The 15,399-nt window shown below is 38.7% G+C and overlaps 1 protein-coding gene across 2 annotated transcripts in view; it reads right to left on the bottom strand.

Moving 5' to 3' along the window:
• Positions 1 to 2,574: 2,574 nt before the first annotated feature.
• Positions 2,575 to 15,399, bottom strand: part of TIPRL (TOR signaling pathway regulator) — a 65,210-nt gene continuing 52,385 nt past the window's right edge. The window contains exons 5-7 of one of the 2 annotated variants that reach the window (XM_055402102.2): positions 8,559 to 8,654; positions 5,586 to 5,648; positions 2,575 to 4,656 (exon numbers count right to left, since the gene is read on the bottom strand). In XM_055402102.2, the coding sequence (XP_055258077.1) occupies positions 4,513 to 4,656; positions 5,586 to 5,648; positions 8,559 to 8,654 (303 nt within the window). In that variant the 3' untranslated portion in view covers positions 2,575 to 4,512. The remainder of the gene's footprint in view (positions 4,657 to 5,585; positions 5,649 to 8,558; positions 8,655 to 15,399) is intronic. The other variant, XM_055402103.2, reaches the window with a different exon arrangement.

The raw sequence follows: 15,399 nt of genomic DNA, 5'->3' as shown, positions 1-15,399 counted from the left end.
ATATCATCATTGAGTGATATGGATATCATGATGATATCCATATCAGTGATGCCATCCAACCATCTCATACTCTGTCGTCCCCTTCTCCTCCTGCCTTCAATTCTTCCCAGCACCTTGAATCTTATTACATAAATTATCCAGCTTTTTCTCCTGGTTAAGACAGGAGTGACATTCTCTTGAGGCTTTCTACATCCTCTTCTAGGTAGAACTCTAACTACCTCCACCAAAGGTGATTTTGTTAATCTCTTAAATCAGTATTATTTCCATCATTGAAATTACTAACATTTATAATTATTTTTACTTTGTCTCCTCCATTAGTCTTTAACTCCATGAAGACATAAGCAGCACAGTCATCCCTCGGTATCCAGAGGATTGATTCCAGGCCCCCCTCCCCCAACCAACATCAGAGGGTGGTTCAACTCCCTTATACAAAATGGTGTTCAGTTCAGTTCAGTTGCTTAGTCAAGTCCAACTCTTTGCAACCCCATGAACCACAGCATGACAGGCCTTTCTGTCCATCACCAACTCCCGGAGTATACCCAAACTCATGTCCATTGGGTCAGTGATGCCATCCAACCATCTCATCCTCTGTCATCCCCCTTGCCTCCTGACTTCAGTCTTTCCAAGCATCATGCCTTTTCCAATGCGTCAGCTCTTTGCATCAGGTGGCCAAAGTATCAGAGCTTCAGCATCAGTCCTTCCAATGAACACCCAGGGCTGATCTCCTTTAGGATGGACTGACTGGATCTCCTTGCAGTCCAAGGGACTCTCAAGAGTCTTCTGCAACACCACAGTTCAAAAGCATCAATTCTTCGGCACTCAGCTTTCTTTATAGTCCAACTCTCACATCCATACATGACTGCTGGAAAAACCATAGTGTTGACTAGATGGACCTTTGTTGACAAAGTAATGTCTCTGCTTTTTAATATGCTGTCTAGGTTGGTCATAACTTGCCTTCCAAGGAACAAGCATCTTTTAATTTCATGGCTGCAATCACCATCTGCAGTGATTTTGGAGCCCAGAAAAATAAAATTAGCCACTGTTTCCACTGTTTCCCCATCAATTTGCCATTAAGTGATGAGACCGGATGCCATGATCGTAGTTTTCTGAATGTTGAGCTTTAAGCCAGCTTTTTCACTCTCCTCTTTCACTTTCATCAAGAGGCTCTTTAGTTCCTCTTCACTTTCTGCCATAAGGGTGGTGTCATCTGCATATCTGAGGTTATTGATATTTCTCCCAGCAATCTTGATTCCAGCTTGTGTGTCCTCCAGCCCAGCGTTCCTCATGATGTACTCTGTCTAGAAGTTAAATAAGCAATGTGACAATATACAGCCTTGACGTACTCCTTTACCTATTTGGAACCAGTCTGTTGTTCCATGTCCAGTTCTAACTGTTGCTTTCTGACCTGCATACAGGTTTTTCAAGAAGCAGGTAAGGTAGTCTGGTATTCCCATCTCCTTCAGAATTTTCCACAGTTTATTGTGATCCACACAGTCAAAGGCCTTGGCATAGTCAATGAAACAGAAATAGATGTTTTTCTGGAACTCTCTTGCTTTTTCCATGATCCAGATGATGTTGGCAATTTGATCTCTGGTTCCTCTGCCTTTTCTAAAACCAGCTTGAACATCTGGGAGTTCACGGTTCATGTATTGCTGAAGCCTGGCTTGGAAAATTTTAAGTATGACTTTACTAGCATGTGAGATGACTGCAATTGTGCGGTAGTTTGAGCATTCTTTGGCATTGCCTTTCTTTGGGATTGGAATGAAAACTGACCTTTTCCAGTCCTGTGGCCACTGCTGAGTTTTCCAAATTTGCTGGCATATTGAGTGCAGCACTTTCACATCTTTTAGGATGTGAAATAGCTCAACTGGAATTCCATCACCTCCACTAGCTTTGTTCGTAGTGATGCTTCCTTCCTTCCACTTGACTTCAAACTCGAAAATGGTGTATTTACATATAACCTACACATATCTCCCATACACTTTAAGTCATCTCTAAATACTTATAATATGTAAAGGCTACGTAGATAGTTTTAAGTACAACATAAATGCTATGTAAATAGCTGGCAGGTACACAACAAATTCAAGTTTTGCTTTTTGGAAATTCTTTTTCAGTATTTTTGATCCATGGTTGGCTGAATCTGCAGATGTTGAACCAGCAGATACAGAGGGCTGTCTATTTTCTTCATAATTATGATCCCTGTATCTAGCAACATATAGTACATATAGCACTTAAAATTAAATGGAATGATACATTACCACAAACATTTATAGCATGGTACTTCCCTGGTGATCTAGTGGTTAAGACTCTGCCTTGCAGTGCGGGAGACACAGACAGGTTTGATCCCTTGTCGGGGACTGAGACCTCACATGTCTTGGAGCAACGAAGGCCACAATGCACAGCTACTAAAGTCCACACACTCTGGAGTCCAAGTGCCACAGAACTAAGACCCAATGCAGTCAAATAAATAAATATTTTAAAATATATATATAAAGCACAAACAAGAAAGGTACATCAAACCATTTTTAATTAAGTTTCAAGAAAAATGGAATCAAATGAAATAGCAAAACACAGATCAGTAATTACTTATTGTTTATTCTCCTTTTACAAAAAGACACTTGGAACAAATAAATATAAAATGGTATAGGTCTTATTTAGCAATGGGCAAATACAAGTTTTCTTGGTATTCTCCACAGGAATGAGCTAATGATGTTTTTATAAGTTTATCCATTCACCTCATCCTACCCACCTTCCACCCTCTATAAAAAGATCAATTCTACAATTTTTAATAATGGATTCTCAAAATAAGTAATCTAAGACTTATTTTGTGACTAAGATATCTGAATTAAGTTAAAAATATATGTATAATATGTTGTTACCCAGAAACCTCAACTAATTCAACTCATAAATATTCTTAAGTTTTCCATTTTTCATAATTTGTATAACTAAAGAGTCTGTTCTGTTCAAATCTGCATGGCAAATAAACAGAAAGCAGAGTACAAAATATACATTTTTGTGTCCTAGGAGGAAACACTAAGTACATATATTTAATATACAGTGAGTATGTCATGTGTTTTCTTATAGCCAAAAAAATCCTGATTCTTTTACACCTTGCAGGTTGATGAAGTAGAATACAAATACACAAATTATTTTCGACTAAATTTAGCAATAAAATTAGCAACAACAAAAAAAAATACACACAAGAATACACCAGAGTCTGAGCAATGATGAATATCCAATTGTATTCAAATTTATCTTCAGGCTAATACCTGAAGAGTTTTTCTAATACTTACAATTAAATATTCTTCTTTAGTGATTTATGCATCAAGTGGAAATATGTACAATAGCTATTTCAAACTAGAAAAAGTGTGGGGGTGGGGGAGAGGGTAATTCATTTCCCCTGCCCTGTAAATAAAATATTTTTTAAAATCCATTTAAAATAATTTCTTACTTGGTGCTTTATAACTACTTTCTACTTTATGGAGATCATTTAGAAAGGCAGAAAAGAATATATTTAAAGGTCATCATCAAAATAACCAAATGGATTTTTAATTTACCTCTGTGTACTTTCTGTACTACTGAGGTCTTGTCCTAATTAATTACACTTTCCTGGATCCCCTGTAACGTTAAAAACATGAATCTTAAAAAAATGAAAAACTGGCTTTTAGACTTTAAAATAAGCCTCCTCCTCCTCCACAGCTACCCTTCAAATATTTTAAGCAGAAAATTAATCTGATTGCTTTAGGGGTTGATGTAATATTTGCTTAAAATAATCCACTGTAATTCAAACTTTTTATTACTAATATCAAATTCAATATCCAGTGGAAGATAGAAGTAGAATACATGTCAGTACAGATACTGCCAAATACAGAAAAAGCACCTAAAGATGGAAGGAGATGGCTCTGACACCCTGACTGTTAGTGGCAAACCATGTTCATGTGTTTCCATGAACATAACACCTTATCCAAAAATATAATTTGGTTCTCTGTCTGACTTTCTTTAAACTTTAAAAGCCAATTTAAAATTTAAGGGGTAATTTTTTAAAAAATTCCTGGGCATAGATCAATTTCCTAGGAGGCAAAAAACAAGGTAAAAAGCCACTAAACTACATCAATGCACATGATTAGGAATCCAATGAAAGCCACAAGGTGCTATGATTGAGTGATTTAAAATAACCTCTCCTCATGGTAGAAGATGGCATTTCATGAGATACAGGTTGTGCTCACTCCTTCAGAGACATACACACATCACCTTCTTCTTAATGGGACTCTGCTTTGTTACAATTTAGAAATCTGAACTTAATTCCAGAGAATATAAATTCCTGGAATATGAATTTGAAGACAGGGTACAAACAGCAGTTGAGTAGAATCTGCCTGCAACAATCCTTTATTTTTTTTTCCTTTAAGGTTACAGAAAATCCACACAGAGACAAGGCAATTAATTCTCAAAATAAAAATACCCCCCTCCAAATAGCCAGCCAGATTCCACAGTGAGTATATGTTACAACACATTCTATTCCACAGGTGTACATTGTTTTGAGTCTGCAGGGTTAGGATCAATTCTTTCTGGAAATATTAGCTTCTCACAAACTGCCTCCTTTATCGGTAAATACTGTGATATTTCATTAGGTTCCGTGAAGAGGGAAGGTGAAACATGCTAGGAAATACATAAATCACATTAGCATATATAACGTTACTACAATGATAATTTTGGAAATGCTTTGGTTCAAGCATTCCTGTGACAATTTTAAAATGAGGTACAATATATGTATATAAGGAACATCATTAGGTACTCCTAATAATATCTCGTTACTGACTCATTCAGCTCTGTTAGTAGAGGGTTTCCTCAAAAATTATGAGGAGATGTCATTTATAATGCACCATTAAATGTTCTAAGAATCTTATTCCAGTTCCCTTTTCCTGTTATTTTTGTATCCTGAAAGCACCAGTTTTCAGTTAGATGCCAATATGTAGCTCTCCAATAGACTCTAAGTAACTTTTCTAACTCATATATATTCTATTTGGTTGGCCAAAAGGTTCATTCAGGTTTTTCCATAACATCTTAACATCAAAACCCAAACAAACCTTTTGGCCAACCCAATACATACAGACAGAAATAACCACTAGGGGTGAATTTAAAAATATCAACTTAGCAGGAAGGTATCACTTTTTAAACAAGCCTTTATTAACTCCTATAGACTTGCAGAAGCCCTTTACAAACTCCAGGGGAGCAAAAAAAAGGAGGGGGGTATTATGCCCCCCAAAATAAGCAGTGGAAAAAATATCCTATTGCAACTCCACCACCAACCAGTTGTAAGAGGTGAAGTAAGTCACACCTCTGGCTCTCAGTTTTTCCAGAATACAAGTGGATATTGGGTTGGATGATGACTAAGATACCTAACAACTCCAACTGTAACTGAGGTAAGTACCAGAAAAAATACACTTCAGCAGGATTTACCTACATATTACGTAAATGAATGGATTTAGGGATACAGGTTTGGTGGATGGGTGGAACATGGGAAGATACCATACCTAAAATAAAACATTAAAACTTAACTTTTAAAAATTGATATTTAAATACTGTACCATTAAATTAGCAATTTTGCTCTCTCGTGATGTATATTCTCGTAACATGTAGGTCTTGTCAGCCTATATTTAAAAATAAAAAAATCACAATAAATTTATTTGTATTGATTTACAAAATCCTTCCTATTAAACAGAATTGCCTGCATTTTAGAACAGGTCGTAAAAGTAGCATTAAGTCTGATGAGACCATCTAATTCTACAGTAAGATAACTAATTCAAGAATTCTGAATTATTAATTCCAATATGTATAAATACAGTAATATCAGATATACATATATAAACATATTTAATAATTATCATGTAAGAGAAACACAAGCAAAGGTTTTACTCTGAAAGAAAAGTTATATATTTGTAATGAAGTATGTAAGAGATTTAAATATCATTTCAAGTTTGGAACCACACCTTTTCCTTAAGTTATACTAGCATCTACCTACATAACTGTGGCTACCCTTATATTAAAAAAAAAAAACAGTTGAAACAAGTTTTATTCTTTCCTGTTTCAAAAAATTTGTTAAATTGCTTACTTATAGTCACTTTTTCTATACTTCAATTTTCCCATTTAAAACATTTTAAAGGGAGGTTTTAGAATTTGGTTTTTGGTAAAACATTATTTAATAAGAGGAAAAAATCACAAGATTACATTCCCTTAAAGTTTCAATCTTCTATATCAACAAAAAGATTGATGCTCATTGTAAAAAAATCAAATAATATAAACATAAGAGTATAAATCATCAACAATCACAACTTCTATAGATAACACTAGCCTCAACATTTAGAAATCTCTACAGAAAATCTTATATTCATACTTGTACCTTTAAAGTCAATATTAATTTGTACATCTCTTCAAATCAACCACTAATTTTAATGGTTGTATATTTTCTACTATATGAATTGTAAAAAATTAAAATTAGAAACCTCAATTAAATACAGTTTGGAGACTAAAACGGGGAGCTCTCACATCCTGCAACCATAGCAAAGCCCAGCAACAAAAAGAAAGACTCCTCTTAGTTTCTGGCAAGGAATCAGCCAATGGAAAGCCATGGACTCTCTGCTTCCTATAGCCCTCCCACCTTCCTTTTCCAGTCTATAAATGTATTCTCCTTCCCTTGCCATGCAGGGACTTGCACATGGCTCACCATGGTTACAGATCCAAAACTGCAATTTTCTGTTGATCCTGAATAAATCCAATTTTGCTGGAGAAATATCTGGCAGTCTCTTTGTTGCAGGTTAACAGGATATTAATGGCCATTTAATCAATATTCATTCAATGGTTATTAAAGCACTTTCCTTCTTTCCTTTGGGGCTTCCCTGGTAGCTCAAATGGTAAAGCGTCTGACTAGAATGCGGAAGACCCAGGTATCTCTGGGTCGGGAAGATCCCCTGGAGAAGGAAATGGCAACCCACTCCAGTATTCTTGCCTGGAAAATCCTTGAACTGTTACAAACAATAGCATTTCCATGAATACATATATATATAGACACACATACAACTCTATATATCTGCCTAATTAAAATTTGTGGGTTACTGTATATAAGAATCTTTTTGAGGATAAATCCTGAAAAGAAATCAACATTTCTTAGCTAAAGTGCAACCATTTCTAAAAATGCAAATTTCATTTTTTTCTGAGGGAGTAAAATGTAGCCTATTTTTAGTACTTTGCTATCACTTTTGAAAAGAAAAAGATCCAGGAACTTTCCTGGTGATCCAGGGGTTAAGACTCCAAGCTTCTACCACTGAAGGTAGCCGGGGTGGGGGTTTCAATCCTTGGTTGGGGAGCTATCCCAGAGGCCACACAGTATGGCCATAAAAAAATAAAAAAGAAAATACCAATCCAATTCTATCTTACTGGGTTCAAATCCCAGTTCTGCCACCTGTTAATTGTATGAAAAAAAATGAAAGTGAAAGCCACATCCGGCTCTTTGCAACTCCATGGACTATACAGTCCACGGAATTCTCCAGGTCAGAATACTGGAGTGGGTAGCCTTTCCCTTCTCCAGGGGATCTTCCCAACCCAGGGACTGAACCCAGGTCTCCCGCATTGCAGGCCGATTCTTTACCAGCTGAGCCACAAGGGAAGCCCAAGTATACTGGAGTGGGTAGCCTATCCCTTCTCCAGCGGATTTTCTAAACCCACGAATCAAACTGGGGTCTCTGCATTGGACGTGGATTCTTTACCAACTGAGCTATCAGAGAAGCCCTATTAATTGTATAACTTAGGCATTTTACTTAATTTCTCTTTGCCTTAGTTGCCTCAGCTATAAAGCAGAGATAATAATATTTATTTTATAGGATTGTTAGGAAAGTTAACTATTACTACAACTACTGAGACTGATACTGGCGGTCTCTTCTCTGATTTGTCATTCTGGTGGTCTCTTCTTTTATTTATCATTTTGTATGATCACAAATCTGATGTCAAAAATTCATTAAAAAAGGATAGACTGCTATAAGCTACTAGAAGAATTTTTATTACTCAGTTAAGCCTCCCTCTACTTTCTTCACATTTTTTTAAGAATCTTGTAGGTTAACAATTCCTTGAAATAGAACACAGAACTTCCAAGCATTAAAACAACTATTAAAATGATGGGATGATATAAATTTCTGGAGGCTATATATGATCGATATTTCTAATATCAGGACATCACATAAACAACATATACTATTTTAAAAAAGTAACAGTTAAGGGATAGTTTTCTTAAACAGAGTAAACACAATTTTTTTAAAAAAGCATTAGGCTCCCCTTAATGGAAATGTCCTTTAGAAAAACATTTTCAGCTGCTAGAACTTTTGGAAAAGAAGATGTAATGTTTTGATAACTGTGTAGTCAACAGTGAATGTGAAACACTCAATCTTAAATGTTAGATGGATAACTATATAACATAAAGCCCTGTTGAATTTCAAACTCTCAGACTGATAACATAACAACATGAACAAGCCCAGTATTAACTAGTATATTCACTAAATAAGAAGAGATACCTCATGGTAAAGTCTTGTCTCATTCATTCTAATAAGCACCCCATCAATTCTCAAGAAAAATCGCAACAGCAAGAAAAAGCTAGAAGGCATTACTCTCTGGAAAAGAAAAAAGTATATCAACATTTTAATGAAAATTAAATACTTTATTAATTTGCTAAAAGAAAAAAAAATTTAAGGCATAAAGTCTCTCAACTAGAGGTTCTTTTCCCTAGTTCCAACCAAAGTTGAAAACCTGTTTATATTATGTAACATAACATAACATAAACTGCTTCCTATAATAGAAAAATATTTTTTCTAGGTCAAAAGATAATGAGGTTAAAGACTTAAAACATACCTAAATAATATGAAAATTATAATATACACTATTAAAAAATGACACTTACAGTAAATGTCAATATCAGTAATATAAAAATGAGAAAACAACCTAGTTCTTTGGTGCTACTCATCTTTCATTAAATTCACATAAAGACAAGAGGCCTTTAATGGTATGGTCTAATTCAATGCAACCAATTAAGTATTTACTATTTTATACTGCCAAGGTCTGGTTTATAAGATCATTATAACATGTTCTTAACATCTTTGACCTGTGTCACATCTACACATTTCTGTTTTGAAGTATTACCACTGAAGAAAGTCAAAATAAGTGGAGTGTGGGTCCTGGTGTCAGGAAGGGAGGGGATGGATAGGGTGTGGGGTCTTCAGGTCTTTAAACCTCATAAGAATGCTGTCAGAAACAAGGTTACCTTTGTTTCTCCCCTTCAGTCTACAACCTGCAAAACATCCACAACTCAGCAAAAGTATAACTGTGCCCAACTCAATAGGTCATTGGAGAATTCCATATGTCTAAACATCTATTGGTGGGTGTATTGGAACATATGGAAGAGGCAGAACCAAAGAACAGTGGAGTCCATGCCTGCAACCCCAGCCTTATGTCTGTGACAGCTGAGGGAAGCAGCACACATGACTTTGATGTCCTGAGTGTGGGAGCACCTGTGGGCACAGGTAACTGGGAAGCAGTAGCAGTGGGGCCTAGGACTCTGTCCCTCCAGGGGCTGACATACCCAAAGACCTGCCCCCAGTCTACAATGGCAGAGCCCAAGACACTTACAACACCCAACATGGTGGAGGTGACTGCACAACCCTGCTCCCCTCCAATTATCATCCTTCTCCAGGAGCTGAGCCTATGTCTCAGGGGATCCCAGACACGAGGGAAAGCCCACCATCCCCATGACACAGCGGCTCCAACAGAAGCAACGCAGTAGCTAATCCAGAGGCACAAGAAGAGCCAAAGAAGGCACAGAGCCATACCTCTTACAAAGTATGGAAGGCACCAATTCTCAAATATAACCAGAAGCAGCACAGCAAAGAGAAGCCAAAACCTGTGTTATAGTGCCACCTGAAAGTGAAAGTGAAGTCACTCAGTCATGTCCGATTCTGTGACCCCATGGACTGTAGCCCACCAAGCTCCTCTGTCCATGGGATTTTTGAGGCAAGAGTACTGGAGTGGGTTGCCATTTCCTTCTCCAGAAGATCTTCCTGACCCAGGGATTGAACCCAGGTCTCCTGCATTATAGGCAGACACTTTACCATCTGAGCCACCAGGGAAGTCAAGAGGGACAGAAGTCAATAGTGCCACCTTCCAGACAACAAAAGAAAGCACTCTCACTTTTAATCTGTTATTTAAATACATCAGCAGAGGAGCACTTCATCAAGCACCATGAAGAACCATAGTAATACTACACTACAAAAAGAAAATGACAAATCTCCAGAAACCAAACTTAAAGTCACAGAATATTTCAATCTAACTGATAGAGAACTCAAAGCAGCTATTGTGAAGAAACTTAACGAGATTTAAGAAAACTCAGAGGAGGAACCTTTAACATGGCAGAAGAATAGGACAGGGAGATGACCTTCTCCCCCATAAATATATCAAAAAAATCATCTGCACGTGGAACAATTCCCACAGAACATCTGAATGCGGACAGAGGACCCCAGACTTTCAGAAAGGCAAACCAATGTCCTCAGAATAAGGTAGGGCAAAAGATAAAAACAAAAAAAGGAGACAAAGGAGTTCTAGGTGGGAACCTGAGCCCCTGGGAGGGTTATGAAGCAGGAAAAGTTTCTGCACACTGGAAAACCCCTTCACAGGCGGGGTCAGGGGGAAGCTTCAGAACCTCAGAGGGGAACACAGCAAGCCAGGTGCTCTGAAGGCAAACTGGAGAAAATTCACCACAGAGATTTTACTGGTTGGCACTTCCCAGCCAAGAAGCAGCTCACACTCGCATCTCCCCGCAGAGGCTCAGCCCTTGGGGATTGGTCCTCAGGGAAAGGATCAGGGTTGACTGCCATGAGGATACTCTGGGGGCGCTAACACGACACTGCAGAGGCAGATTTGGGAAAATGCCAGAGAAGCAAAAGATCATTCCCATGGGAAGACTCTAATGCTTCGCTCTAGCTCTGCACACTCAGAGAAAAAAGGACACAATCCTGCTGCTGCTGCTGCTAAGTCACTTCAGTCGTGTCCGACTCTGTGCGACCCCATAGACGGCAGCCGACCAGGCTCCGCCGTCCCTGGGATTCTCCAGGCAAGAACACTGTCCTAGTGAATGCCAAATGGGGGCAAGATGGCAGTGGTCTATGGCCCCAGAGGCAGAGAGGCAGGCGCAAATGCCAGAGGTGGAAAGTAGAGGGCCACTAAGGTCCCGACCCCAGAGACTGCAACTCGGCCAAGTTGTCAGTGGCTAAGGGTTGCTACCCATGTCTTCCTGGGAGCCTGAGCAGCATGACTCTGCCAAGGACCAGGACCAACTCCCCTGGGGAAGTGCACAACTTGCCTCAGACTTGGGACCTCCCACAGGGACCAAGCAAGGACCAGCTGTGGCGAACACTCCTCACACACCCTAACAACATCTGCTGTACCCCTCCCCCATCCCAGCACAACTGAGGAAGTGAGCCTTAATAAGCTCCTATTTCAGCCCCTTGTGTCTAGGTGAAGGACAGACACTGGAGTCAGACTTACAAGCAGTTTTTGTTCAGTCGCTAAGTCATGTCCTACTCTTTGCAGCCCCATGGTCTGCAGCATGCCAGGCTTCCCTGTCCTTCACTGTCTCCCAGAATTTGCTCAAACTCACGTCCATTGATTCAGTGATGCCATCCAACCATTTCATTCTCTATGGCCCCCTTCTCCTCCTGTCCTCAATCCTTCCCAGGATCAGGGTCTTTTCCAATGAGTCAGCTCTTCACATCAGGTGGCCAAAATCTTAGAGCTTCAGCTTCAGCATGAGTCCTTCCAAGGGATATTCAGGGTTGATTTTCTTTAGGATTGGCTGGTTTGATCTCCTTGCTGTCCAGGGGATTCTCAAGAATTTTCTCCAGTACCACAGTTTGAAAGCATCAATTCTTTGGCACTCAGCCTTCTTTACGGTCCAATTTTCACATCTTTACATGGCTGCTGGAAAAATCATACCTTTGACTATACTTAATATGCTGTCTAGGTTTGTCATAGCTTTTCTTTCAAGGAGCAAGGGTCTTTTAATTTCATGGCTGCAGTCACCGTCCACAGTCATTCTGGAGCCAAGGAAATAAAGTCTGTCACTATTTCCATTTTTTGCCCACCTATTTCCCATGAAGTGATGAGACTGAATGCCATGATCTCAGTTTTTTGAATGCTGAGTGTTAAGCCAGCTTTTTCACTCTCTTCTTTCACCTTCATCAAGAGGTTCTTCAGTTCCTCTTCATTTTCTGCCATTGGGATGGATTCATCTGCATAACTAAGGTTGTTTATATTTCTCCCAGCAACTTGATGCCAATTTGTGATTCGTCTAGCCCAGTATTTCACATGATATACTCTGCATATAAGTTAAATAAGCAGGGTGACAATACATAGCCTTGATATACTACTTTCCCAATTTTGAACCAGTCCATTGTTCCATGTTCCAGTTCTAACTGTTGCTTCCTTTCTTGCATAAAGGTTTCTCAGTAGGTAGGTAAGGTGGTCCAGCACTCCCATCTCTTTCAGAATTTTCCAGTTTGTTATGATCCACAAGGTCAAAGGTTTTTTGCATAGTCAATGAAACAGAAGTAGATTTTTTTTTTTATCTCTGGTCCCTCTGCCTTTTCTAAATCCAACTTTTACATAAGGAAATTCTCAGTTCACATACTGTTGAAGCCTGGCTTGAAGGATTTTGAGCATTACCTTGCTAGTATGTGAAATGAGCTCAATTGTATACTAGCTGGAACATTCTTAGGCATTGCACTTCTTTCGGATCAGAATGAAAACTGACCTTTTCCAGAGGTAAGGCACCTTACAAGGAGAGGTGGGCTCCAAACCAAAGCAGAACGCCAGTGGCTGTATAAGCAAAGGAAAGAAGGAGAAACTGCCCTGGAAGTGGCAGGTGCAATGGTTTACATTTCAACTCTAAGCCTGAGACCATAAGCTTTAGAGGCAACTGTAGATTTGGAGAACAAGTACAAACTGGAGCCAAGGAAGATGCCCACAACAGGTCAAGACCTTTCTAGAAATACTGGAGGACTTTCTGGGTAGGCAAATCGACTGGAGCAGGAAAATGGAAGAATCATTTGGACATTCCTCTCACTACCACTCTCTCTCTCTCTCTCTCTCTATATATATATATATATATATATTTGGTTTTTTTCCCCTTTTAAAAAATTATTTTCTCATATTGTCCTAATATGGTTATTTATTAATACTTTGGTTTTTATTTTTATAACCTACTTTTTCCATTAAAAAACACTATTTTTAAAATAAATTCCATGTTTCTTTTGTTTTATTATTTTTTGTTTTTAATTTTGTATCTTTAAGAGTATAATTTTTACTATCGAGTTTCACTTAGGGGTTTGATTATTAGCTTGATTGCTGTCTTTGACTCCTCTTCATAGCCTTTCTTCATCCCCTTTTCTTCGTCTTCCTTCTCCTTTTTCCAATGTCAGCGTGTGAATCTCTTTGGGTGTTCTTGGCTATTGAGAGCTATTTCACTGTTAGTCCAGGCATTTTGTCTTCTGTGCTATGTGGACTGTGAAATCTTGATGCTATTGTAAGGGGTTGGACCTGAAACCCAGATGCAGGAGACTTGACTCCCAGGACTCTGGATCACCAAAACTCCTGACCCCATGGACATTAACAGGTGAAAGCCCTCCCAAAGGCCTCCATCTCAACACTAAGACCAAGCCCCACCTAAAACCCAGCAAGTTCCAGTGCTGGACACCCCATGCCAATCCTTCAGCAAAAGAAGGGCACAACCCTGGCACATTAGCAGACAGGCTGCCCAAAGCCATGCTGATCCCGTAGATACCCCAAAACACACCACTGAACACTGCATTAAAGAAAAAATAATAAAAAAGAAATGAAGATAGACTTTGAGACTTCTGGGACATTTAGCACCCCAATATTCAAATCATAGGGGTCCCAGAAGACAAAAGGAAAGAGCAAGAGAAAATATTTAAGGATATTTTAGTTGAAAACTTCCCTAAAATGGGAAAGGATATAGTCACCCAAATCCAGGAAGCCCAGAGAGTTCCATACAGGATAAGTGAAAGTGAAGTCATGTCCAGCTCTTTGCAACTCTATGGACTGTAGCCTACCAGGCTCCTCCATCCATGGAATTTTCCAGGCAAGAGTACTGAAGTGGATTGCCATTTCCTTCTCTACCATGCAGGATAAACCCAAGGAGAAACATGCCAAGACCCATATTAATCAAACTAACAAAAATTAAACACAAAGAACAAATATTAAAAGCAGCAAGGGAAAAGCAACAAATAACATATAGGGATACCCATAGGGCTAACAGCTGATTTTTCAACAGAAACTCTGCAGGCCAGAAGGGAAGAGCAGGCTATACTTAAAGTGATGAAAGGGAATAACCTACAACCAAGATTACTCTATTCAGCAAGGATCTCATTCAGATTTGAAGAAGAAACCAAAAGCTTTATAGACAAGCTAAAGTTAAGAGAATTCAGCACCACCAAACCAGCTCTTCAACAAATGCTAAAGGAACTTCTCTAGATAGGAAACACGAAAAGAAAAGGCCTAAAAAACAAACCCAAACAATAAATAGTAACAGGATCATACATATTAATAATGACCTTAAATGTAAATGGGCTAAGTGTTCTAGCCAAAAGACAAAAGATGGCTGAACGGACACAAAAATAAGACCACTATATATACTATCTTCAAGAGACCCACCTCAGGCCTAGGGATAAACACAGATTGAAAGTGAAGGGCTGGAAAAAGATATTCCATGAAATCGGAAATCAAAAGATAGAAGGAGTAGCAATACTCAGATAAAATAGACTTTAAAATAAAGACTGTTATACAAGCAGCTCCTGCAGCTCAATTCCAGAAAAATAAGTGACCCAATCAAAAAATGGGCCAAAGAACTAAACAGACATTTCTCCAAAGAAGACATACAGATGCCTAACAAACACATGAAAAAATGCTCAACATCCCTCATAATCAGAGAAATGCAAATCAAAACTACAATGAGATACCATTTCACATCAGTCAGAATGGCTGCTATCCAAAAGGCTACATGCAATAAATGCTGGAGAGGATGTTGGTGGGAATGCAAACTAGTCCAGCCACTATGGAGAACAGTGTGGAGATTCCTCAAAAAACTGGAAATAGAACTGCCATATGATCCAGCAATCGCACTCCTGGACATACACACTGAGGAAACCAGAATTGAAAGAGACACATGTACTCCAATAATCATTGCAGCACTGTTTATAATAGCCAGGACATGGAAGCAACCTAGATGTCCATCTGCAGACGAATGGATAAGAAAGCTTTGGTACATATACACAATGGAGTATTATTCAGCCA

Source organism: Moschus berezovskii, chromosome 4 (assembly GCF_049115385.1).
Source record: "Moschus berezovskii isolate FMDL1 chromosome 4, NW_MosBer_1.0, whole genome shotgun sequence".
NCBI lineage: Eukaryota > Metazoa > Chordata > Mammalia > Artiodactyla > Moschidae > Moschus > Moschus berezovskii.
The sequence above is the reverse complement of the archived record's forward strand: the minus strand, read 5'-3'. Positions and strand labels throughout refer to the sequence as shown.